Here is a 24,132-nt window from a genome sequence, read left to right on the forward strand (position 1 = left end):
GGACACATATGCCACGCACACACACACACAGACAGAGACAGACAGAAGAGAGGGTCGTCTAGTTCCCTCTCTGAGCACTCCGGGACCTCCTCAGGGGGCACAGCCAGGATCTCGGGAGGCGCGACTTTCTCGTCGCCCGCCAGTGCTTGGTCTTCTTGCCCCGGATCCTGACTGGCGCTGGATGTGGTGGAGGGGCAGAGTTCGATCCCTGGCTCAGGCTCTGGCCGATCAAACTCCGCCCTCAGTCTCTGCTGGAAGTCCCGAAAACTGCTGTCTGTCTCTCCCTGCTGCCAGAGGGCTGCGCTCCAGCCCCATGCTGACCCAAGCAGACACGATAGGATGGTGGTGGTCTTATCAGTGTCTGCTGCCCCACTGAAGGGTCCCGGGACAATTGGGCTGTCCCACACGGGGCTGGGCACGTCGCTGGAGATGGTGGTAGGTGTGTGGTGTGGAGGGGGGTGGACGTCTTCTCCAGCAGGTGTGGGCGCTGGTGCTGCGCTGCCATTTCGCTGGGGAACGTCCGGGCAGAGGGAAGGCGGGTCGGCGACTGGAGCAGGAATGGAGGATTCCCTGCGAGGCAGTCCCGGCAGCGCAGTTGCTGGCTGGCGACCTCCCGTCGCCCTCTTCCACCAGCTTTCCTCACACTGCTGGGAGGGACGTGGGTTTCCACGGACCTCGTGACGATCCTGGATGGGCGCGATGGGCGGAGCCATCCCGGCACCGACTGCCCAAACGGCGTCATCCTGGTCGTCGTCCGTGTCCACCTCGTACCCCCGGAAGTCACATGGGTCATCACGGACGCCGCGATGATCTCGGACGCGCACGCTGGGCGGAGCCATCCCGGCAACGACCGCCCACCGAAAATCCACGTCATCATCGCTTTCGTCATCCGTGTCCTCCCACCGGTGACTCCGAGGGTCGTCCACCCTGCGGACATCCTGGACCCATGGCGCGATAAGCTCCCATGGGCAGTACTCTGGCCATTCGGGCTGGAGGCTGCCCACCTCCTCGCTGGAGGAACGCCGCCGTTGTTGTTGCCGCTTCTCACCCCCCTGGAAGTGACGTGGGTCCCCACGGACCTTGCGACGATCGCAGACTGGCGCGATGGGCGGAGCCCAACTCTCGTCTCCCGTGCTCTCGTCGTCGTCCGTGTCGTCCCAGTCCACGGGGAGCCTTGCCAGCAGAGCGCAGAGTTCTTGGCTCGACATGCCGAAGATCGTGGGGGTCGCATCTACTGCGCTCGCTGCCCACGTCACTTCCTCGCTGCTGCCGACGCCAACGTCCTCGCTCCGCCCACTCACCCGCCGACGTTGTCGCTTCCGGGTTTCGCGGAGTTTCCCGGTGGTGACGTCATCACGCGGCGCCGCGTACCACGGCTTCTCGGGGAGAAAACGCTCCACCAGAACGGGCGGCGCGTCTCTCCCCTGGCGTCCGCGTTCGCCGCGCCGGGCTGCGTCCTTCGCGGCGTTTCTTCTCCTCTGCTTTTTACCTCTGCGCTTTTGGGGGGGTCGCTGGCATTCTGTCACGACTACGGACTTACGGGGGAAGGAAGCGCAGAGGTTTGACATACTGGGAAGGGGGTTTTATTATACAACAAATAAACAAACTCAAAGAAATACAAATAAACAATGGCGCGATGGCCAAAAACAGTTTAACATAAATCAAGAACTGAAACAAACCCGTAGGCGTGTGGCGATTGCCAGAACTCAAAACACATAAAACTAAACAAGGTCAAGTTCGTGCATAGAGTTCACGAAAATGACAGCACCCGAACGGGCGGAAACTTCCGGCATTTATGGGGCGTCAGGATTGGGTTCCGGTGTGGAGCCCAGCTGCAGGCAATCCTGACAGGATCAGAGAGAAATTATTTTGAGGTGGACTGCAGCTCTCATGCCCTCCCGCTGTGTGTCATCGGTTCTTGTGCAGAGCTTGCACTTTCGACTGCTCATACCCCCGCACCATCAAAGCGCAACACCTCTGTAATTCTCCACCCACCCACAACACCGCCCAGCAGATGAGAGAGACGGACTTTCTTTTTCTTCGTCCTCTTTTTTTTCTTCTTCTCGGCTTACTTATTTATTTGTCTGTTTGTTTTATTTAGACTGTGTGCAAATCAATGGCCAAAATCCATGCAGGGAACGCGGCTGCACCTGAGGATGCTGCCTTCTTCCCGTTTCCTGTCCTGTTGTGTATCCCTTTTTAATTTGGCAGCAAGTTTGTGATGCTGTGCAGCGGAAGCAGCCATTAGCTCAGCTAAAATCACTGCATGTCAGTGAACGTGGATCAAACGGCACAATTTAATGAGCCCGCAGTCCCAGTTCCGCCAGGGACACGGCCACCTGTGTGAATAAACTGTTGAAGTAAATACTCATTGTTTGAAGCTTAGTCCATGTTTGCATGACAGGTTCTCACTAATACAGAATGCTGTTGAGACGATGCACACTGAGCTTCCTGCTGTGGGCTGCTTGAGTTCATTTAAAAATCCACTATTTTTCCACCCTAATGATTACAGTGGCATGAAAGCAACAAATAGGTTTCTAAAGATACCCTACACCCCAATGGGCAGCTCTCCACTCAGTGGCCATGTTCTATCCCTGCTGGGCAAACCGTGTTATTGAGAGTTCAGGACGTTTCCTCCTCAAGGGCTCACATTACTGTATCAACTTGGTCACATCCTTTAATTAACTATTCATAAATGGTCATTTATTAGAAGGGTCTCTGTGTGATGTGTACGAGGACAAATGAGAGGCCACACAGGCACAGTACACACTGTAAAAATGTCATCTCTCTTTATTAAATATACATATATTTACAGTACAACTGTACAATTCTAGCCATATAAAAACAAACCCAAAATAAAAGATGTTTTTTTTTTTTAAATAACTGTTTAAATTGAATAAAGTCTGTGAGGTTCGATATCACATTAAAAGAGATAATGCACTTTGAAAAATACATCCAGATAAAGAATCAGTCTTCTTTTCATCTCAGGTTCAAACACCATAAGCTAGCCGGACATGATTGCCAAGAACCTAAAGCCAGACAGATTGTGGTATCATATATATATATATTTCCCTATTAATAAAGGAGCACTTGCTGTATGCAATTTACACTGGATGCTTGGTCATTTTGCTCATTGCTGTATGCTGCTGTGTGCACTGATTTACCTTTATTTTTCTTGGCAAATGCAATTTGCACCCGGGTATCGGTAACAACTGTAACATAAATATCATATTTGTATATATGATATGATTAATGCGTACACCCTGTGTGCTATTGTACTTTGATTTAGGTTCAAATGTATCGTAGTTGCACACCCACGTGGGTAGAAATGCATGCTTTTTTATACACAGCAATACATGTCATTTGCATCCTGGTCTATGAAGAGTTCTGTCAAAATGAATGTATACTTTATTTTCCAATGCTACTTTTGAATAATAAATGCATTCAAATAAAAGAACACAATTTTGCTAACTTCTTGTCAGACATATGACATGGATACAAAATACATCCTATCCAGAAAGAATGAGATGGACAGTGAAGGGGTTTTATCGCCGATTCAGATGACGCATCTTTCACAGTCGCAAATACAAGGCAACACATTTATGGTGTCTTTTTTTTTCTTTTTCACGTGTGTCTGGATGAAAATATTTTAAAACACACAGTACCATGTGACAGGTATTTCACAGCAGCACATCATCTGAATCAGCCCTTTGGCATTAATAATAAAGAAAACATGATTAATAATCTTATGTAACTTTGTGTTCATTGTTTCTCATTGGCTCTTGCGGAATTTCTGACATTGTGCATTTTATACCGCACACCTACACGTGTTTTTGTTTTCCGTTTTCTTTCTTTATTTAATGAGTGTGACCTAGTGCTACGTGTACCCGGGTGGAAACAGACATTTTTTATTTTTCTCTGCAGATTGGCAGAGCAGAGCACCGCACAGTACAGCAACAGAGACGGGGAGATGTGGAGACACACATCATGTTCTGGTCAAACTGAGACACCAGTGATACAACAACACTAAGCCACTAACAAGACAAGACCCTGCCTCAAATCAATCATGTCTACCCTAGAGTCCCTTACTTCATGAATATTTAATGTAGCACTTTAAATTGCCCTTACTTCATAGCATCACTAGAACGTTATATTAAAAAGAAAAATCATGATGCCCATTTCTTTTGTTATTTGCTCAAAACGTGACATCATCTATTTTATACCCGCCAGCTCTTTTTTTTTTTTTTTTTTGATTACGCAGGAAATTATCCCTGGTACCTTTAACGCTAACATCTGATAAGAAAATATTATTAGTGGGGAGCCCAGATTCATCAAAAAACGTGCTCTGCCTTGGAAATGAAGGAGGGAAATATCTCAGTTCCGGCGCTATGAGTGACGCTTATCCAGACGTGAGATGGATTCCTGGCTAAATTGGATTCAGCCCCGCGCCTCTGGCGACGAGGCTTCAGCTCCCCGCATTGCTCTGACATCACCACATGGCATTTACATAGATCATAAGCAGATTACCATCACACAGCAGCTGGTGTCTGCCATGATGGGCTGGAGACTGACAGTAACGGCTGGCGCGGTGAACTGGGCAAAGGTGCCACACTGCGCTTCAGACCTCCTCAACGGCCGCCGTTACAGAGGCTCAGACAGGCTGACAAGTCCGGGGTGATTCATCTGAGGTGCCATCACCCATGTACCCACCACAGCACCCGGCACGGGGAGGAGCTGTTTGATTCTGAAGGCAGAATGAGGCACTAACTTCTGATAATATGAAACCTTTAACTAAAAAAAAAGTTCAAACTACTATGTGCATTGCACACTACTGCAGATACCCCATTATCATACTATAATGTACTAAAATAAGAAATACTTCACCGAATCAAAATGACTTAGTGATATGATTGCACTTAGTGTAACTTTATGCTAATCAGCCTTTTAATGCTGGAAGTGCAGCACAGCAGTACTGGATAATTACACAGCAAGCGACGGTATATAACACAATTAGTGGATGTGAGCTGGCCTGACACTTCCTTGGCCCTGCCTTTTACCTCCTCGGATCTGCATTTTCGAGAGGAGAACATTCCCCACAGGGCTTAAGGGAAAAGTGGACTCTCATTAATATCTGAGCGGCGCTCTGAGAAAATCAGGCGCCGCAGTGCCCTCCTGGAGAGTGAGCGACGGTCTCGCCGCGGTGCGTGGCATCTGTGAAAATCGCACCGCATCCCAGTCAGCCCGCCACCCCGGTATTCACGTTCCAGCACTTCTTACCTCGCTGCAGTGATTTGCTGTGTGTATATACACACACACACACACATACACATGAATATGTTGTGTGTGTGTGTGTGTGTCCTGTGCATTTAAGCTCATCACCTGTCTTGTGGCATCTACAGAGCACCGCAGGTTCCTGACCCTCTGAGCTACAGATGCACACACATGTGAGAAGAAATAAAAATTCCCCGCTTAGTATGCATCTATCACCTCGTGGGTTTGTTACGTGCGCTAAACGGTAAGCTGCTTTTGGGAGAGTGGCTTACAGCGGCTGTGTGATCCCCCCTATTGTTCCGTGTCACTGCAGACAAGCGCGCGCCAGATGCGGAATGCATGAGCGAAACAATCGACTGCAAAGCCAAAGCAAACTGAAAAGTGGAACGGAAAAAAAAAAAAACCCAACCTGCACGGAACCGCGAGACGGGGCCTTTCTGAGAGGTGCGCGGCGTCCTTGGCAGCGCTCCACTTGAGTAGGATTTGAAAGGTTGTATTGCCAGGGGAAGGGAACAGATGCGCTTTAGATGTTTAGGCCTGGCATTGGCAGATGCTTTGGAGTCATTAATCTGCGGTTATCTCTTCCAGAATCCACAGGTGAGCGCAGGTAATGCTATTGTCTCGCTTCGACCCCCCCGCCCCCCCCAACCCCTGGTTCTGCGGCCAAAAAAACTAAGGCAGGTTGGTGCAAGCGTGTATAATCCACCCTTCTGAGCTCGCACACACAGCCAGACAAATGTGCAGCGTGGTTAGGGGTGCACAGGTCGACTTTTGTTTGGAAGCCACTTTACCCTGCGTTGGGCAAATGCTGCTCAGTAAAAAAAACAAAATATTCTGCTTAGTGAATTCTGCACAAGAGGTCGAATTAACATGAGAGCCGTGCGGAGCTTTCTGACGACGGCCCCTTCGGTTCTAGACGTGGGATTATTTGCATCTTTCCAGCCCATGATGCAATCGCGGAAACTGTCTGACATCACACAGAGGCTACAGGGGAATGTTAATTCTGCCTATCTGCCGGCCATTATGAACGCATCCCAGTGGAACCGTGACAGGTTCATGAGGTCATCGCAGGTCCGTCTGATATGCAAAATGATGTAAATCCAGCACTTTTCCATTCTGTCTCGGTCCTGGCCAACGCAGATGCTGCCTCTTTGATTACACTATACACTAGTTCTTTCTTTCACATTGTTGATGTATTTGCTTCGGCATTGAGGAAGCTTGCATCTGAAGAGCAGCGCGTCCTCCCCACAGTTCTGGTCCTAGCTGCTGTCCTGCAGGGGAACATGAGCCAGGGAGAAGTGGCCAGCATTTCTCCACGTCCAGTGACGGGAGAGCAGTGGAGGGAAAACAAGGGCACCACCCAGGTTCCCTCCCCTCTTATCTCCCTCCCCTGATAGGGCCTGGATCTCTGTATATTAAATATATCTTTTTTTTTTTTTTTTTTTAAGGAGAACAGGTGGTTGAGGGTCACTCAGCTGGCTGTCATATGAAATATTCCTTCCTACTGTCCCGGGCGGCGACCGCCGTGCGCAAGTCCAGCTCGGCGTGGAAGCCGTGCTCCAGACGCGATGGCAGCGGCGGCTGATCCTTCTCTTTGACAGGGGCCATCTGCTGGGAACGCTCATGCCGGTGCCGGTACAGGAAACGAGTCATCACTGCCACCATGCAGAGGGTGACCAGGACAACAGCTGCAACGAGGCCTTCAGAGGAGAAGAGAGAGAGAGGGAGAGAAAAGGAGCGAATGATGAAAGGTCCAGGGACAGAGACAGGTTTGACCAAAATAAATATTTGCCGTAGGAGGACAAGAGAGAGCGGTACAAAAATACAACAGAGGGCAAAAGGCGTGAGCACTACTCAGTCGTGTGATGTGGCTTCTGGATGAACCATCCATGCTGCTCTGTACCAGTATGTAGAAAACTTCCTTCGCTTTTCATTCTAGCATCATGACATTAAAAAACAGGGCAAATTCAGGACAGAAATGTACTGATAGTAAACAAAACTATTCTGATGAAACTGAGCCTAATGTAACGACAATCCGTCCTTTCCGCCGTGACTAACACCACCTCGGGGCAATTCACCCGGCAAGGTTACCGCCGGTGAAGAACATTTCCGGAAACATATTTGGGGAAAACGGAGACCTTTGGGTCCTAATTCACAGTTTACTTATTTTCACTGTTCTTTGGGGCCGCGGCCAGTGAAGGAGGGTGGGTGGGTGGGTGGTTGTGTGTACCTCCTATTACTGCTGAGTCAGTCTGTGCTGCATTTTTCAGCCGCTCTTTTCCTCTGTCGTCCGTCTCGGAGTGATCTGTTGAATGGTCAATTTAAAAAACATATTTGGAAAGGAGTTTGGTTCTGTTATTTGCATTTCACATGAAAATATCTTAAATGAAACATTTTTAACATTACAAACACTTATCTTATGTTCTCATCCAAAGTTGCAAATTACACATCCGTTTTTTTTTGCTTAGGGTCATGTCAGATCATCATAAATAGACATGTATTATAAGGCATTTTTGGCTTATTTAGAGCAACTGATACTGGTTCACGTGCAGTTTATAAATACTATGAGTAAAAAGTATAAGATTAAAATGTTGTAAGCAATGGCCACAGACATTAATCAATATTTCTATACATACATCATATGCTGAAACTGATGACATCCTTAAAATAACGGTAATGGACACAACTGTGGTTATATTTCCTCCATTGCTACTGTAATCAGTCATCCATGGCACATACAGGAAACCAGAGGTAGACAGTAATAAAGTAAATGTAATTCAAGTAGATATTTCACGGATGTGTACGTTTTAAAGTATGTCCCTTTGGAGAGACTTTTTACTTTAACAGCATGTTCATGTTCAGTGCTGCAGTTTGTAAAAATGCATACAATCAAAATACGGTATCACCCATACATATAATATAAGCCATATTAACAGTGCATTGTATGTCAGGGAGTTGTTTTTAATGGCATCTAATGTGCACACTTGAAATATTTTTGAAGATTTATACAAATGGACAGAGCAACATTGTGACACTCAGATGTGGCCAATAATCTTCTGGTATGCACACGTGTTTTCACCATGTTGAAGATCTATATTTGTATATTTAGCCCAGTTCTTGTCACATGACTCCGGTCATGTGGCGGTAGGAATCCGGAACCGGCGGCGCCAGCTCTTCAGCGCTCAGTCATTGAATGCCATGCACTCTGCGACTCGGCTCCACTTCAAAGCCCAATCCTTGTTGTTGTCTTGCTTCCTCATCCCTGTTACCTGAACTGCACCTTCTTCTTTTCTGTTTGTTTTACGAGCGTCCACATCCATGGGTGTGGCAGCATTTGCAATATCATGCTCGTAGAGTGATTACGGAGGTGATTCACCCTTCCCCATTTGCAATTGAGTTAGTCGTCTCCTCCAACATCTGCTCTTTCCTCCTGTCCAGTGTCATCCCGTGACAGTCCTCTCTCGTGTCCCTGTTGGTCTTTGAAAGTTACCACACTGCTTTTTGGTATTCCTGCGTGTCCTGGTTTGTTTGTTCATTAAAATGCCACATTTTCACTGATGCTGCGCTGTGGTTCCTGCTCCTTCCTCCGTGGTGTGACAAACAAAGTAGGGCTTCAGGATGTAACCCTCCTCATGTGTAGCAGGTTAACATGACACCTACAGCCACTGCAAACCCCGATATTTGTATTTCTTCTGTTTTTATACAAATACCAGCTCATAAAATAGTAAAACCCACATGGCCAGGTTTCTAAATAAACTGACTCTTCTCAAACCCTTTATTCAATAGTTAAATGATTGTCTTTTTAATTAGTCAATTAAGCAATATCTGTGTTACAAAACTACTAATAGAATGTTGGAAGTGAAATAATACACTGTACGTCTGCTTTTGGTACTTAAGTGGTATTTTAAAGGGAGGACTTTTACTTACAATGGAGCAGAATTCTACCTACCTAATCACAGCAAAACCCAGAAATTGTCCTTTATGCTCTTATTGCTTTTGTTATTGAAGAATGCAACATGAGGTTCCATTCAATTAGTTTTATAGGGTTGCCTGGAAGAACAATTAACGCCCTAAATTAACCTCTGTGACCTGTCCTAAACAATGTGTGCAGTTGTCCGTGAACAGACGTGTGATGCGGCTCACCTGCCAGCGAGTGTGAAGAGCTCTTATCAGCCAGGGCACCACAGTTAGACTCAACCAGATTGCCTAAGACACTGATCAATGAACTGCCACGGTTCAGTATAGCGGCTTTCAGAGGAGCCAAGTGATTGAACTGGACGGACGACAGGCAGCCAACGAATCCCCTAGATCCAGCTTGCAACACCTCCTCGTCCACCCCAGCCCGGCCTATGAAGGCAGAAGATTTCATTATCACCACTCTGTTGCAGGAACCAATAAAGCAGCTCTTAGCTAATGAAGTCCTAATGACCTCCAGCACATGATGCTTAATTGTTTATGAGATGAATTCTGTGGAGGGCGAGACTGAATGAGTTAACAGGCAGCAGTCCTGTTACTGTTCCGAATGTGCATCTGATTTCATGTTCCCAGAGAAATATGGCCATGAGGCCATTGTGAAATTCAGATGCAAGACGTTCTGATTGTCTACAACAAAGCCCTGTGTAGACGTCCCAAACAATATGCAACAGGGATGGATATTGAAATGAGATTCATGTAAAAGATGGAATTTTTATGTGACTTGAAAACAACGTTTAGTTCCTATACAGCATCAACCTACCCGTGACTTTACCCATTGTCAGGGATCGTATTGTGTTCAGTTCTTTGTCGGACGATAGGCTGTATTTCTGGTTGATGTCCTTATCAATCTGTTTGGGGAAAAAATGGTGCATACCGTGTTTAGATTTCAATTTCTGCACAGGGATCTGGATGCAATCGGAACGAGATCTTCTCTGGTAAACTATGTTAATCATGCTGACACCATATTGAGCTTTTCAGCTTAGTTTGGAAAGCTGCTTCTGTAGGCACTGCTTAAAAAGGACCTATCACACAAGTAACACATATTTTACATTGGTTTGGAAAGTGAGAAAACGTTTTTTAATTAAATCCCATTATATCAGCATTACGGCTGTGAATTAAGACATTCACTGCAATTTTAAACCAATGCCTGGAATTATTTCATCTATACGATGAGCCATACATCTTCACTTTGTGAAAATAAAAGAAGAAAAGAACAAGGATTGGTTTATTTCAACCAAGGCCTTTATAACATTATTCTGAAAGTATGTTTTTTTTTACAGACTAGGTGGATTGTCAGGATTGCCTGCAGCTGGGCTCCACACCGGAACCCAATCCTGACGCCCCATAAATGCCGGAAGTTTCCGCCCGTTCGGGGTCGCTGGCATTTTCGTGGACTCTGCACGAACTTGACCTGGTTTTGTTATGAGTGTTTTGAGTTCTGGCAATCGCCACACGCCTACGGGTTAGTTTCAGTTCGTTATTTAAGTTAAATCGTTTTCGGCCACCGCGCCGCTGTTTATTTGTATTTCTTTATTGTTTGTATTAATAAAACCCCGTTCCCAGCATGTCAAACCTCTGCGCTTCCTTCCCCCGTAAGTCCGTAGTCGTGACATGGATAGGTGGATTTGTCCATACCTGTTTTTGTCTGTCTATTTATGTATCCAGCATCCATCCATCTATTTATCTATTGAATTGTATATAAATCCAGCAAGGTCTCTGTAGATCCACCCATCCTTCATGGAGTTCAGTTAGGTCACCAAGGTCCCCTGTCTTCCCTCAATATGTTGTTTCTCTTATTTCTAATTTTTTTTTTCTGTTAATGGACACCATTACCTTCACATACATGTCCTTCCCTTCCCTGTGGATCTGAACCCGATGGAGTTGGCCATTGGCTAAACCGTACGGGTGGGGAATGAACACATCTGGTCTCTTCTCCCTGTTGAGCTGATACCAGATCTGCAAGCTCCCTTGAAGACAGAGAGGAGCAGGAGGATGAAGTGGGGAGCCGCACCAGAGCTCCATCATTTCAGCATGTGAGTGACATTTATTATCTTTTCCACACACTCCTTTTAATGAAAATAATTGCTCCCTTGACCATGTTGATATCTGACAGCTAAACAGGTCTCTCCTGATGGCCTCGTGCTCCTCTAATCACCATTACCCAGGGATCCCAGTTTTAATCAAGACAAAAGTTACGTTGATGACAAGCCACTGTGATTTTCTCTAAATTAAACTGCTATGCAAATAGCAAACAGATAATGAAAGTAATAAATAATAAAGAGAGAGGCAGGCAGTCAGTACCATTGAGGGACAGGATGACAGCCATGTACTGCTGGTGGTAGGTGCTGACGGTGAGCAGCATGGCCGGCGCCTGGTTGGTCAGGAAGCTGAAGGCAATGCTCTCCCTGGACTTGCTGCTCTGTGCGAAGATTGCAGAGGACTGTCGGCTCTTGTTGCGCATGACTGAAAAGGGCTCCTGGAAGGTGTAGGTCACAGACGACCCACTTTCGAACGAAACAGAGACCTCTGTAGATAAGGAGAATAATAATAACTTAGTGCTTTATATTGGCTGGAGTCTCCTAACAACCAATAGCCTGCATGATGTGAAACACAATATTTTTGCACCAGTACATTCACCACACACCAGATATGAGGTGGAGAGGGGACGAAAGATATTGGCAACTTGATGAAAGACATTATTAAGAACTGAAAGGGCCATAGTGGGATCGTTCTGGTCTCCGCAGAGCCCTCCTACTCCTTTCTGCAACCTCAGTAAGTAAGGACCTTTAACGTCGGCACCTTTTCACAGTCCAGTGCCAGCATCACTATACTGAGGAATTGGTTTGTTCAGTCTCAACTAGTCCCACATATCTCAATAATGTTAATGTTAAGCAGCTACACAAGTTCACTCAAGGAAAAAAAATGTGACAGGTGAAGATAGATGAATAAATAGATTGATCAAGAAATGGAAGGAACTGTTTAGTCGAGAAGAGGAGCTACTCAAAATCTGTCCTCCCTGACATGGACAAACTGGTCACCCTAACCAGGACAAATTTCAAGGGTGCCATCTCATTAGATTCAGGGTCTAGGTCTTTCAAATACTACCAAGAAACATTCCCTTCATTCAGAGAAATTTTCAAGGATGGATCTGTTCATCTTTGCTAAATCCACACAATGCTAAGAGTCATATAAGTGCAGGACATTTTAAGACATTTCATTTTGTGTTTTATGAATGTGACTATATGTGTGTCTTGTCTTATCTATAGAGGATCCAATTTGAAAATACTTGACCTACCTCAGAAGGGTCCTTAACCTTGAGAAATAACCAAAGTAAAAGAATTCTCAGAACCTGAATCTCATTAGCTTCAGTAGGTTGTTATAGTCTCTAGTGTTGGTGGTATGGATTATGGAAGCTCGTTAAAGATAAAAAAGGCTGAACATATGCAATGTTGTGACCAGTTAAGTTACAAGAATTTAATTCCACCATGGAACAGCTACTATAATTGGACTTTTCAGGAGATCAAAGCATGTGCAAAATTATGTTTAGGCCGATAGTGACCTCACTGAGATCATTCGCACATTATATTATAATAGACTCCCCCCACACACACCACGTCTCTCTAGCGGCCAATACAGAAAATGTAGACAGGCCTGCTATCTTATTCAGGGAGCTGTAAATGGGTCTGAAGTCTGTCATATCAAGGGATCTTGGTCTGCTGTGATGAAACCAGCATTGACAGCGTCTGGCTTCTACCTTAAAACGAAGACTGGAGACACAACAGGGAGGATCAGTGGGTCGCAGCCTTTTGATGGAAATTCCAGCGAGCAGACGAGACTGCAGCGGTTCGGCATAATGGACCTCCAGATGCATGGAAATGAAGAAGACATGTTGCTGACCGCGGAGACGAAGAGATGAATGGACGGAGACCGTCTTGTCTAGTTTGCTTTGATCAGAGCCCTAAACGGAGCACCCTGGGCTCCCCTCAATCATTTTGTAACAATGCATCTATGTCCACCTGTCCAGCTTTGAGCTATAATGTTTTGTGCATGAGTCCTTGTAAATTAGGGTGAAGGCAAAATAGTTGTTAAAGATGAAAGCTTGTAAACAAGTCGTGATTGCCTCTAGTACTGTTGGACCGGGCCAAGGTCTGACTAATTAAAAAACTGTAAATTAGTAACAAGGTAGTGTCCAGAATATGTAGTCTTTTCATTTCTCTCAATGGAAAGTTCCTATTTAATTAAAGAAATCTTTGGCATGTATGACTCTTAACCTCCCTCATTAAAGTCGGCTATAGTTTATGCCTGTATTGCAGGCAGTGGACTCTATGCTAGCTGCAGCCATAAGGCAGGAATATTCCTCTGATGTGGGCTATTATACTTTATTTTAAATACATGCACATAATTAGTATATTTTGCTTTTGTTCAGTACAACGTATATCTGTGCTTTGTTGTCCATATCTAATCTTCATAGCTTCATGGCTAGACTTAAATCAACAACTACTGATCTCTATTATATACTATGAAGCCCTATTTAAGTGCAAAGAACAAAAAATACAGGAAAAATAAATACTGCAGAAAACACTGTGTATATTTTATACATTTTTGTAATGGAGGAATTAGGTTCAGTCACAGCTTCTTAATGGAAGTGAACTCTGCTCTTCTGATGACATTCTGACCACATGCAACTGAAGAATAAAAGAAGAGAGAAACCAGATCAAGTGTCCAATTGTGTTTACCTGTCTTGCAGTGTGGCCCACCGTAGGCCGAGTGGGTGCAGTCACACTCATAGCCGCTGCTCTTCTCAATGCACTTGCCCCAGTTGTGGCAGAGTCTGTTGTGGCTGCTGCAGTGGCCAGGGCAGCCGGAGCTCACACCGGGGGTCATTTTAGCACGCTCCTCCAGGTCCAGGGTTAGCCCGTTCATGCTCAGCGCTCTAATGCATCCCAGAAAACTCCTCTGTCTGGACGCTGTACCCCCTGTGGATCGGAACCACAGTGGAAGCACTCACCTCATTTAAACAGGCAACCCACCGCTGTGATTATTCAAGCAGAATGTTGGCTGTATTTACAGATCATTTATTTGTAAGAAAGGAAAGAAATGTAAATAGAAAATGATTTGTAAATGTGGTTATTTTAAATCCATTATCTTGGCAAAAAAACAAGTCAAATTAGACGCTGCAGGGCTATTTTGCACAGCCCGATAAGCACATTACTGACAGCTGATGACTATAATTCCCTACACATCCTGACAAGATGAACGGCACAGCGCAGCTCGGAGACACGCCTCCGTGGGACGGCTCTTACCTATGAACAGCTGACCGCTGAGTTGAAGGCGGTAGTGTCCCTCAGAGGGCGCCTCCATAAAGCGCAGCGGCAGTCGGTCCACCTGCAGGGAAGCCTCCTTTAGGGTGCGTTCTGCCCGAACGAAGTGCCACTGCTTGTCGTTGAGCGGCAGCGGTGACTTTACTGTCAGGACCACTGGGCCATTTCCCACGTCAAAGATGAACGTCACAGCCGAGGGGGCTGAATTGAGAGAGAGGTGGTGTTGGCAATGAAGGGCTGTCTTTCCTTGGCACTAGTTAAGAGTTATATCTTTTATGTCCTCTAGGTTTACAGACATAAACAACAGAGCCCTGCTTACTAGTTGCCTGTCTCTTGAAGAGGAGGAACTAACGATTCAGCCCTCTTTGTTTCTGATACAGTCTTCATGAATAAAGTTTAAAAAGGTTTACGTCCATTGAGACGATTGATAGCTCTCACACGCTGTACTTCCAATTCCTAGACAATTTAAATCCCAACCTGTTAATGGTCCACACACCCAGTCATAACACCACCTTCTCCATTTTTCCTCTGATTCCCACGGTTCTTTATGCCTTTATCACAAACATGATCTCTGCTCGAGCTATCTGGGGACCCTCACTACTACAAAAGCAGATTATGAAATTTGAAGGGTGAACAAGTCAGTGTGACGCACCCCACATGCTGATTCCCTGCTGAGAAAATGCTGCTCAGAGGTTCATTTCACTACCAGTGATGCTGTGAAGATGGCAAACGATATTTGCAAAAGTGATGAAGGGCGCTCCTGCTGGGCTCCTAAAATTTCACAGCAAGTTTCATCAGCTGCATCTACCAATTATAACGGCAAGCAGCCAATACCGCAGGGACCGTTCCCATTGATGCTGCCGTGTATGAAATCCAGACTGATGTTAATCACCAGGAGGTTTCGCCATGCCTGTCAGAGTAATGAAAACGAGCGCGCCGAGCGCTTTGTCCCCGCCACGTCAGGGAGAACGTGGCCGCGCATCTTCAACACGCCTGCAGGGCTGACTCACTGCTCAGCTCCACGCGGATGAAGTCCTTGGCTCCCAGGTTCTCCAGGAAGACCCCAGATGTGGCCGTGGTCTTGAAATAGAAGGAGATGTCCGCACTCAGCTCTGCCTGGAAGGTCGGGAAGTGCAGGTAGGACGACTCCTGGTAGAAAGACGCGGAGTTCCAGAGAAACCCTGGTGGCATTGGAGGGCAGGCTTAATCACTACTTTTTTCTTAATTGAATGAATTACATAAATACATTTCAATCAGCAGTGCAACATGGACAAAATTAACAAATTACATTAAAAAGATGGAGAACCCCTAGACTACAGAAGTTGATCTGGATACTTGTGTACTGCAGAGTTTCAACGGTGCATATTCTAAAGCCAGCGATGATCAGCTAAAGCAAAAATATAAAATGCCATGAAAGGGGAAGAGGGGTGGAAACAGCACACAAACTCACTGTCACCGTAGCACTGCAGAGAACTGACGGTGTAGACAGCCTCAGAACCGGTCCTGTTCGTATCACCAATCACGATTTCTGTCAGCGGCAAGTGGTCTTTGTAGGACAACAATCCTGTGTCATTTTCCCTGTACGCAGAGGCAGTGCGAGTGAGATTTTTTTCTTCTTCTTTCTTATCTTTTATTTATACTTTAAAATGCATGTAAAAAAAAAAAAAGTAAAAAAAGGTCCACAATCGAAGGAGATGTGTTGTCTCACCATGAGTGTCTGTCAGCATCACAGTTGCAGAAGTAGTTCATGTCGATACAGTTCTCTTCCAGACTGCAAGAGCATTGCTGGACCCCAGGAAGGAAGCCCCCCCAGTAGGTGCGTTTCTCTCCGCTCCGGTCCAGCCACCAGGCCAAAGGGTTCCCATCTGCAAGAAAAGGGACTCCTTAGACTCATTAGATGTGAGCCGTGACTCTTGATATTAATTCCTTTAGTCCTGTAGCGACCTCAGTGCTTATCTGATCCGATGGAGAAGTTCGATGCAAATCCAGTTTATAAGCACCATCAGGACTCACTGATTGTCATTACACGTGTATTTAACTCCATTATTTCCACCCTGCATTCACTCCATATTAGTCTGAGAGCATTATTAAGCAATTCAGCATGGACTGACATCAACTGATAATCAACACCAATCATTTCCTCCAAAGAGAGGCAGTTGAAAAATGATGGGGCATGATTAGCGGCCACACTCAGAAATAAATCACACCATTCCCACAGGAACACTTGCCCCAGGTATTGAAGAGGCGGGACTTCCTGCATCTATAGGCAACTTCCTGTTGGCAGTGCTCAGACCTGCCGACCAAGATGCGCAGCTGCTCCGGCGAGGCGCTGTAGTTGAACCGGGCGACGTGGGGCTGCTGCAGAGTGGAACCTTGGACACTCATGGCACCACTGCTGCTGTGCTTCACCACCGTCCACACCTTGTCCTCTGGAGATGCAACACAAATGGGACTTTTAGCACTCACAGAATGCTGGATCATCTGGATAATCATGTGAGCCCATTGCAGAGTGAGCGAGGGAGGTTTTGATTAGCCCTGAGAATAGCGTCTCATAGTTAAATCCTGAGGAATACGTCTGGAAGCCCCGGAGCCGCTTTTCATTTGTCCTGTAAATACATCACCAGGGGATGTGGGCGTTAACGCCTCGGTGTTTACCGTGGCTGCAGGCAAATTAAATAGTGATGTGTGAATACTTAATCCTCTGTTTGCTAAAGCCAGCTGTAATTTACATTCCTAATGGCCGCTTTAATTGAGGTCAGTAAAAGTCAACTACACAGGAGTACATCAGAATTCAACCTGGAATAGCCCTGAGAGTGACAGCCTTGAGACATACGCTATCCCACCAGCCCCATATTTCACATGCAACCACCCAAACTTGCAAGGTCTAACAAGGCAAGTTCATTTATTTTCCTACCCCGCCCGACAGAGTCTCATTAGACGCCGTTTTGGAGTGAGGGAAGAGCTGCTGAGATACAAGCTTATCAATCTCCAGGCGAACAAGACCAATCACACTAATGAGCAGCTCTCCACATTCATGCTCTCCCGGCCCTCCTGCCAAAACATCTCACCAGCACATACAAATTTACCCTTCTGTCAGCACTTACTGTGTGCAAAATTTGTGTTCTGAACAGGAAACATGGCAACGGGAGTGCATGCTGGACACTGTCAATGGCACATGCCACTGGGAGTAAACACAGTAGAGGAGCGGCTCACCCGTCATGTTGCAGTACACCAGTGTGGACTTGAGTGGACCGCTGCCATCTGGATCAATGGAGAAGTAGCCTGAAGCACTTCCTGTTTGCCTGTGTGCTTCACACGAAGGCTCAAAGATTGCTGCAATTATAGAAATAACAAGGAGTTAAAGGTTCTAGAATGAAAACCACATTCCTCCACATTTCACCAACGGGATAATAATCTATATGTAATATCTATGGATTTTATGTACGGAATAATCTATACAGAATATCTGTTGCATATCACAACTTTTTTACAGTCTGGGGGCTGTTCTTTTATTCTCCACCTCTCTCTTCATGTAATTCTGTTTGTCTCTGTTCTTCTGATGCCTTTCACTGCGTGTTGTACTGGAATAACTACGCATATGACGTATAAATCTTGAATCTCGATATCTATATGTAATAAGAATTTGATCGGAATTAAGTACAAATGCATTGTGTATGAATTGACAATGACAAAATAAAATATACAAAGCATGAAAGTTTTTTTTTTCATGCAGATTAGTCAGGATTCTTCACATGCTGCTCTATTTTTGTCCCAGAACCACAGGAATCCAAAACAGGGAAGGCACAAGTGCAAATAAGGAAATGATTTATTAATAAAAGCAAAACTAAAGTGCAGAACATCAGCCCAATGGGACGCAGAATGAAAAAGAAACTTTAGCATATAATTCACAGTCACTAAGAGTAGGGTAGTGTAGTTGCAGAGTAGATGATAACGCAAGCAGGAAGCTAGGACACACATACAAGGTGTATTTCCATGAAAGATTCTTTTACCTCTGTTTTCATATAAAACACACATATACACCACTCACCCACAGCATTTGTTACATTATTTTCTGGCCATTTTCTACAATGGTACCAGCTAAGGGTTGTTATACATATTATGCTTTAAGTTTAAAGAACATTGTATTCTTTTATGAATTGGGTAATCTTAATTATTTAATTAAAACAGAAGACATAATCAATTCTTCGTGCACAGATCAAGCTAATTTCTGTAGTATTTTAACAGCACAGAGCAGATGGGGGTGGAGCCTGAATGCTAACTGCGGAGACTCACAGTTGTGACAGGTCGCTCCCGTGTACCCTGTCCCAGAGCAGTCGCAGTAGAAGGTGCTCCAGGACTGTGAGCACTGACTGTCATGCTCACAGAAATTAGGAAGACATCTACAGGGAAAAAAAGTCCAGAGTAAAACGTATAAAGAGGAGCATTGCCACCATATCCTCATCTGCATCCAAGGTTGATAACTTGCTTAAAATGGGCACTGTATAATTTACATGATCTCTGAATTATTAACCATTGGGGAAACTAAGATTATTCAATAATTAATAATGTTGAGCTCAGAGTCAGCTTGTAATTTTGACAGTTATTTAAAAGTACAACCAATGTCTAAATTGAACAAAAAGGAGGAACCTTTTTAATTTGTGAAGACAATCTCTTTTAAACTCAGCTCATGATATCTCTCAAACACTGTATGATTTATTCCTGCTTCACATCATTTTGATATCAACTGTACAACGTGTATTCAATATTTTGGCCATCATGACATTTTCACTGGAGAGAGGAAATCACATGATAGTGGAACCGTGACACAGTGGAACTGTAAAAATCCTTTCACCTCATTACATCGTTCATGGTCGCAAAAAGTTAAGGTCATGGCTGCCTGAATGACAGCATGATATCAAATCAGATTTGGAACTATTTCATTGTTGCATATCTCACAATAAAGCCCTCCCACTTGAGTATGATTGTGTAACTGTGTTGTACATTTTCAAATGAATACTCAATTCAAATAGTGTCAGCAATCTGTCTATCAGCAATTGTCACTTAATTCACTGCAGTTGTAAAATTCCTGGATAGTATAACAGATTGTCATTTATTTTAAAAAAATATTTTACAAATTTGCTAATATTATTATTATTCTGTACGTGTGACAATCCTTCAGAGAAAATTGGGTAGCATGCACTTTTGTTTTAAAAAATCTTTTTAGGTCAATCACAATCTGTTTCATTAATCCCTGATACCTCAGGTGTATTGTGTTGATTAGCCTCTCACAGGCTGGGTTTGATTATATGTGGGCATAAAAGCTAATCTTTTCTAAGTGGGTCATCTTACTGTACACCATCCCACAGCGTTCAGATGAAAAAGCCTTTAATTTAGTAATGGAAGGCTTTATCATTAGACTAAGCACAATGAAACCTCAGGAGAGACTGTTATTCCAATCCAAACCTGCCCACGCAGCAGATGCAGGAAAAAATACTGTCACAGACTGTGTCATGACTAAAACATTTCATGTCATTGGGTGCAATGATAAGAGAAAATAGGTAGGAAAACCAGGACAGTTGTACCCAGTTCTTTCAAAAATGTTCTTTGTGGAGCTCTGGAGAAATCTTTTGTCGTCTTTTATTTTTTTAATACTTTAGATTGCTCAGATGGGCTTTAATGGATTCCCACAGTGGAATAGAGGAAGATACACTTTAAACACTTAAATACTTAAAACACAGAAAATTGCTAGAAACAAAACTTACAAACACATCCTATATTTAAGGCTCTCTTTTTTATTTTTTCTTTGCAAAATTGTACATCATTTCTGCAGGATTTCTCACAGCTATAAATACAACTTTTTATAAACAGAAAAAAATCCATTAAGCTGTGAAAGAAACAGAAAATTATCAAAGCAAAATCCTTTCCAAAGGAACACATACATGTGTGTGTTTTTGTGGATGTGAATGTATGTGTGTGTTTATATTTTTTAGTAGGTTGCAGTGGAACACTTTTTAACACTTTAAAAATATCAATGATCAATAAAATTATAATTTTTAAAGACATATTTGAAATATTTGGACACCTTGTTTAATATTAATTTATCTTGGACAATATTTTGGACAACAGCTTATTGCTGTGACTTTCTTAGACTGTTGTAGTGATGAAAAATGTATAGATCGATATCTTAGTCATGTCTAATTAATAACATAATTATTAAATTCTCTTTATTGTTTTGGTAAACACATTTTTTGGGGGCAGAATTATTATTCCTGGAATCAAATGCTCCATGTCGCACCATCCTCACAATCTCACCGCATAATGCATTTTAAAACTGTACCCCATTATTTCACGTAACAAACTGACGTGTAAAATGCACGGCACATTTTGGCATGACGTTAGCCCTGCATGGAAAGTCTCTTTTGCTTCCAATGGCCTGCAGAACTGATCTCTGTAAGCCAGGCGGTGCTCAGAAGGTGTGTGTGGTTGATTAAAAAGTCAGAAAATCCAGCGATGATGAGAGGTCGGCCATGATCAAAAAAAGGGTCGTGCTGTAGATGAGTCTGTACCGTGGCGTGGCATTTTTCTCAGGGCTGTCAGGCGACAGCGTGAAAGTCACAAAGACTTTCCTGCTGAAAGTGTCCCATCGGTCATGCCACATCTGTCAGAACCTCATCTCTCTTAATCACTCCTGAGTCTCCTTGGCATAAGAGGACGTCACAAATATTTTTTTACAAGGACATGTCTGACCCAGGGAGCATGGAACGGTTCCTAAAACAACTCGTCTGCTTTTTTTTGTTCGGCTTGGACCGCCGCACACTGGCACTGCCAAGATCACAATCCGTGGAATAATTCATTCCCATTCGGGGGCTGCCAGTACTGATTTGCCCCTGTGCCAAGTTTGAGTATTACACTCGGTGAAGAATGTGTTGCAGCCATGCCAGCGCGTGCAGACGCGTTCTAGAATTCACGGTCCGTTTCACCCATAAGCCCAGACCATGGAGGGCATGGCTGGAGAACCATGATGGAGGGATTGTCTCATCTGCTTTCACCGACTGTCTTTTAAGATGCACTGTTTTGTTCACGCTCTGACTGAGGGAACATTGCACCAAGGAGCTGAGCGACCTTCTGGACTATTCTGTGGGCAGCACCTACAATTTCGACCTTTCAGAAACACAGTGCGGAACCTTATTCTGTTCCTAAGGACACATCATGTGATCCTTGGCCACACTTCCTTTAATGAGTGAAGTCACAAACGCCCTTAAAGAAAATAAGAATTTCAATAAGGTCCACGTCACAAAAAGAATTTGCGGGTGACAGCCTCAGGACAACAGTTTTTGTTCTCCCAGGTGAACCTCTTCCTCAAAAAGTTTGTTATTTTGTTTCTCACTCTTCAACCCAAGATTACACATTCTCCTACTAGCATGAAAACCAGTGAGGGAATGTGGTACTGTACCTGTCACGAATCCCACAGATGTCGAACTGAAGCTTGCTGTAATTACCCAGCAGCCCTTGCTGTACGTGGAGCAGATTCATCGGCTGGTTGTTGATGGTGATTGATCGCATGCATCCCTGAAAGGCCATGGTTGGGTTCCTGCAGCTTTGACTGCTCAGAGTCGATGGACAGCCTAATAAAGTTGTGAGTGCACATTTTAGCTTTTTGCACAAGAAGAAAACACAGACATCCAAAGCTAATCAATTCCGAACCATTTAAGCAACGCATTCAATTCAAAATGAGTTTATTGAAGTAAAGGATAATCAACAAATGAACACGGAATTGTAAATCCAGCCCGTTGGATCAGTGCAGGAATAATTGGAACTATCGACTCGACCCTTATTAATTCAGTTTATTTTATTCTTTTTTTTTTCAGGCAGTCTAATCATGCCTGTTTTACTCATCGAGCACAACATGCACGGGCGTTTCAGAAACAAGCACATTTCAGCCTGCAGCCCACATTGAGATGGCGTGTGAAGGCCTCTGGCAGCCTCTGGAATTCTGCAATTCACGCTATTCACTGCCATCAACACTTTGAGCTGTATGAATATGAATGATTTTCAGTCGCATGGACTTGATCTGAGAATCAGACACCAGTGATACAGTGGAAGAAAAATTAAACAAAATGATTTAGTTTGCTCTGGAATCATTGATTGAAGTGTTGAGTTAAAAATGTAGCAGTGCCAAGATGTCCATGTCCAGCCAGTGTTCTGGTCGTTATCTTTTTCTTCTTTTTATTGACTCAAACCACATCTGTAGCAATTCTGTAGCAAACTAAACCTGAATGCTATGTAAATGTAATATTTTAAGAGCCTCAAATGATGTCTCACCACCAAAAAATATGCTGCTGCCAGGGTCCACGGAGTCCCTGAGTTCGAGGGTGGAAGTGGGTTCACTGTCCAAAGTCAGGGACACCTGCAGTCCTCTGAGGCTGATGGTGATGGAGTGCCACTGCCCGTCACTCAGACTTTGACCTGGAAGGACAGAGGATGATAATTACACCTGCAACCTGCATCCACTGCACTGCAACCACATCAGGCTAATAAATCAACTGAGGGCAGAAATTGCAAGAATTGCTCATAGTTACGAAAGTCCAGTGAGGACATGGATTTTTGCTTTCCTTTGCTTGTTTTATCTTGAGATAACCATATCAGTGTAAAGAGACTGTGATTGTGAAAGTGGTTGGTTTTGTCATTGTGATACACAGCAAGCACAGCACAGCACACAATGAAATGTGTCCTCTGCATTGAACCCATCCCCTTTAGTGAACAGTTGGCAGTGTGATTTAAACCTGCACCCCTTCGATTACAAGTTCGCCAAACCACCACTGACCCAGTGTCCACCACTTGAAGAGAAGACTTAAGGAGCAGGGTTTCTGCAAGTTTAGATAAGCCAAAAACCTTTTTAAAGGTCACTTTTACCTTCATCAGGGTCGTTAACTACATGTTTTCTCAACAGACACCTTGAGATCCATATTGTAGCTTAAGAAATAAATTATTATTTGATATATTAATTTTACTTCCAAGACTCAGCAAGCCACTAGAGGGCCACAGCGGTAGTTTCGGTTTCTTATTTTAGGGCTGCACGATTCAGGATAAAAAAAAGTTACTGAGATCAATATTGCGGTATGTGATATGATAAATGGCACAAAAATTATAAATATACATAAAATTATATACATATATATAAAATTACATATATGTGTGTGTGTGTAATTAATAATTTCGATACTGTAGCTTCATAAAAATAAATAACAAATAAATCAATAAGATATTTTTCACAGCTACCACAGCAGCATTGTACTCCGCAGCTTAATTACCAATTTACGTTTTTTTTAGCGCTGTCTGTCTTCTTTGTTGTCTACATGGTTTATTTGTTGTTACTATTGTTATTCTTGCAAGGCCTGTGTTTCATGTTTGTCTGTCGCACATGTGCACTTTACGTCAGTATGTAATCTGATCACACATACAACTTTAAAACATGCAGGGTGCTTTAAGAGAGCATTGCTGTTGTACAGGGTGGGTGTGGCATTTATGGGGGCAGTGGTGGTCTAGCAGTTAAGGAAGCGGCCCC

At 44.2% G+C, this 24,132-nt stretch overlaps 1 protein-coding gene across 1 annotated transcript in view; it reads right to left on the minus strand.

The window, feature by feature from the left end:
* Positions 1–2,772: 2,772 nt before the first annotated feature.
* LOC114790843 (contactin-associated protein-like 5) overlaps positions 2,773–24,132 on the minus strand; it is a 44,720-nt gene continuing 23,360 nt past the window's right edge. Inside the window, exons 9-24 of the mRNA XM_028981239.1 lie at positions 22,890–23,033; positions 22,021–22,192; positions 18,861–18,967; positions 17,781–17,900; positions 16,796–16,996; positions 16,276–16,432; positions 16,018–16,145; positions 15,578–15,748; positions 14,550–14,768; positions 13,983–14,222; positions 11,548–11,772; positions 11,080–11,213; positions 10,007–10,094; positions 9,415–9,618; positions 7,502–7,576; positions 2,773–6,971 (exon numbers count right to left, since the gene is read on the minus strand). Coding sequence (XP_028837072.1) covers positions 6,754–6,971; positions 7,502–7,576; positions 9,415–9,618; positions 10,007–10,094; positions 11,080–11,213; positions 11,548–11,772; positions 13,983–14,222; positions 14,550–14,768; positions 15,578–15,748; positions 16,018–16,145; positions 16,276–16,432; positions 16,796–16,996; positions 17,781–17,900; positions 18,861–18,967; positions 22,021–22,192; positions 22,890–23,033 — 2,603 coding nt within the window. The 3' untranslated portion in view covers positions 2,773–6,753. The remainder of the gene's footprint in view (positions 6,972–7,501; positions 7,577–9,414; positions 9,619–10,006; positions 10,095–11,079; positions 11,214–11,547; positions 11,773–13,982; positions 14,223–14,549; positions 14,769–15,577; positions 15,749–16,017; positions 16,146–16,275; positions 16,433–16,795; positions 16,997–17,780; positions 17,901–18,860; positions 18,968–22,020; positions 22,193–22,889; positions 23,034–24,132) is intronic.

Source organism: Denticeps clupeoides, chromosome 5, assembly GCF_900700375.1.
Source record: "Denticeps clupeoides chromosome 5, fDenClu1.1, whole genome shotgun sequence".
In the NCBI taxonomy this organism is placed as follows: domain Eukaryota; kingdom Metazoa; phylum Chordata; class Actinopteri; order Clupeiformes; family Denticipitidae; genus Denticeps; species Denticeps clupeoides.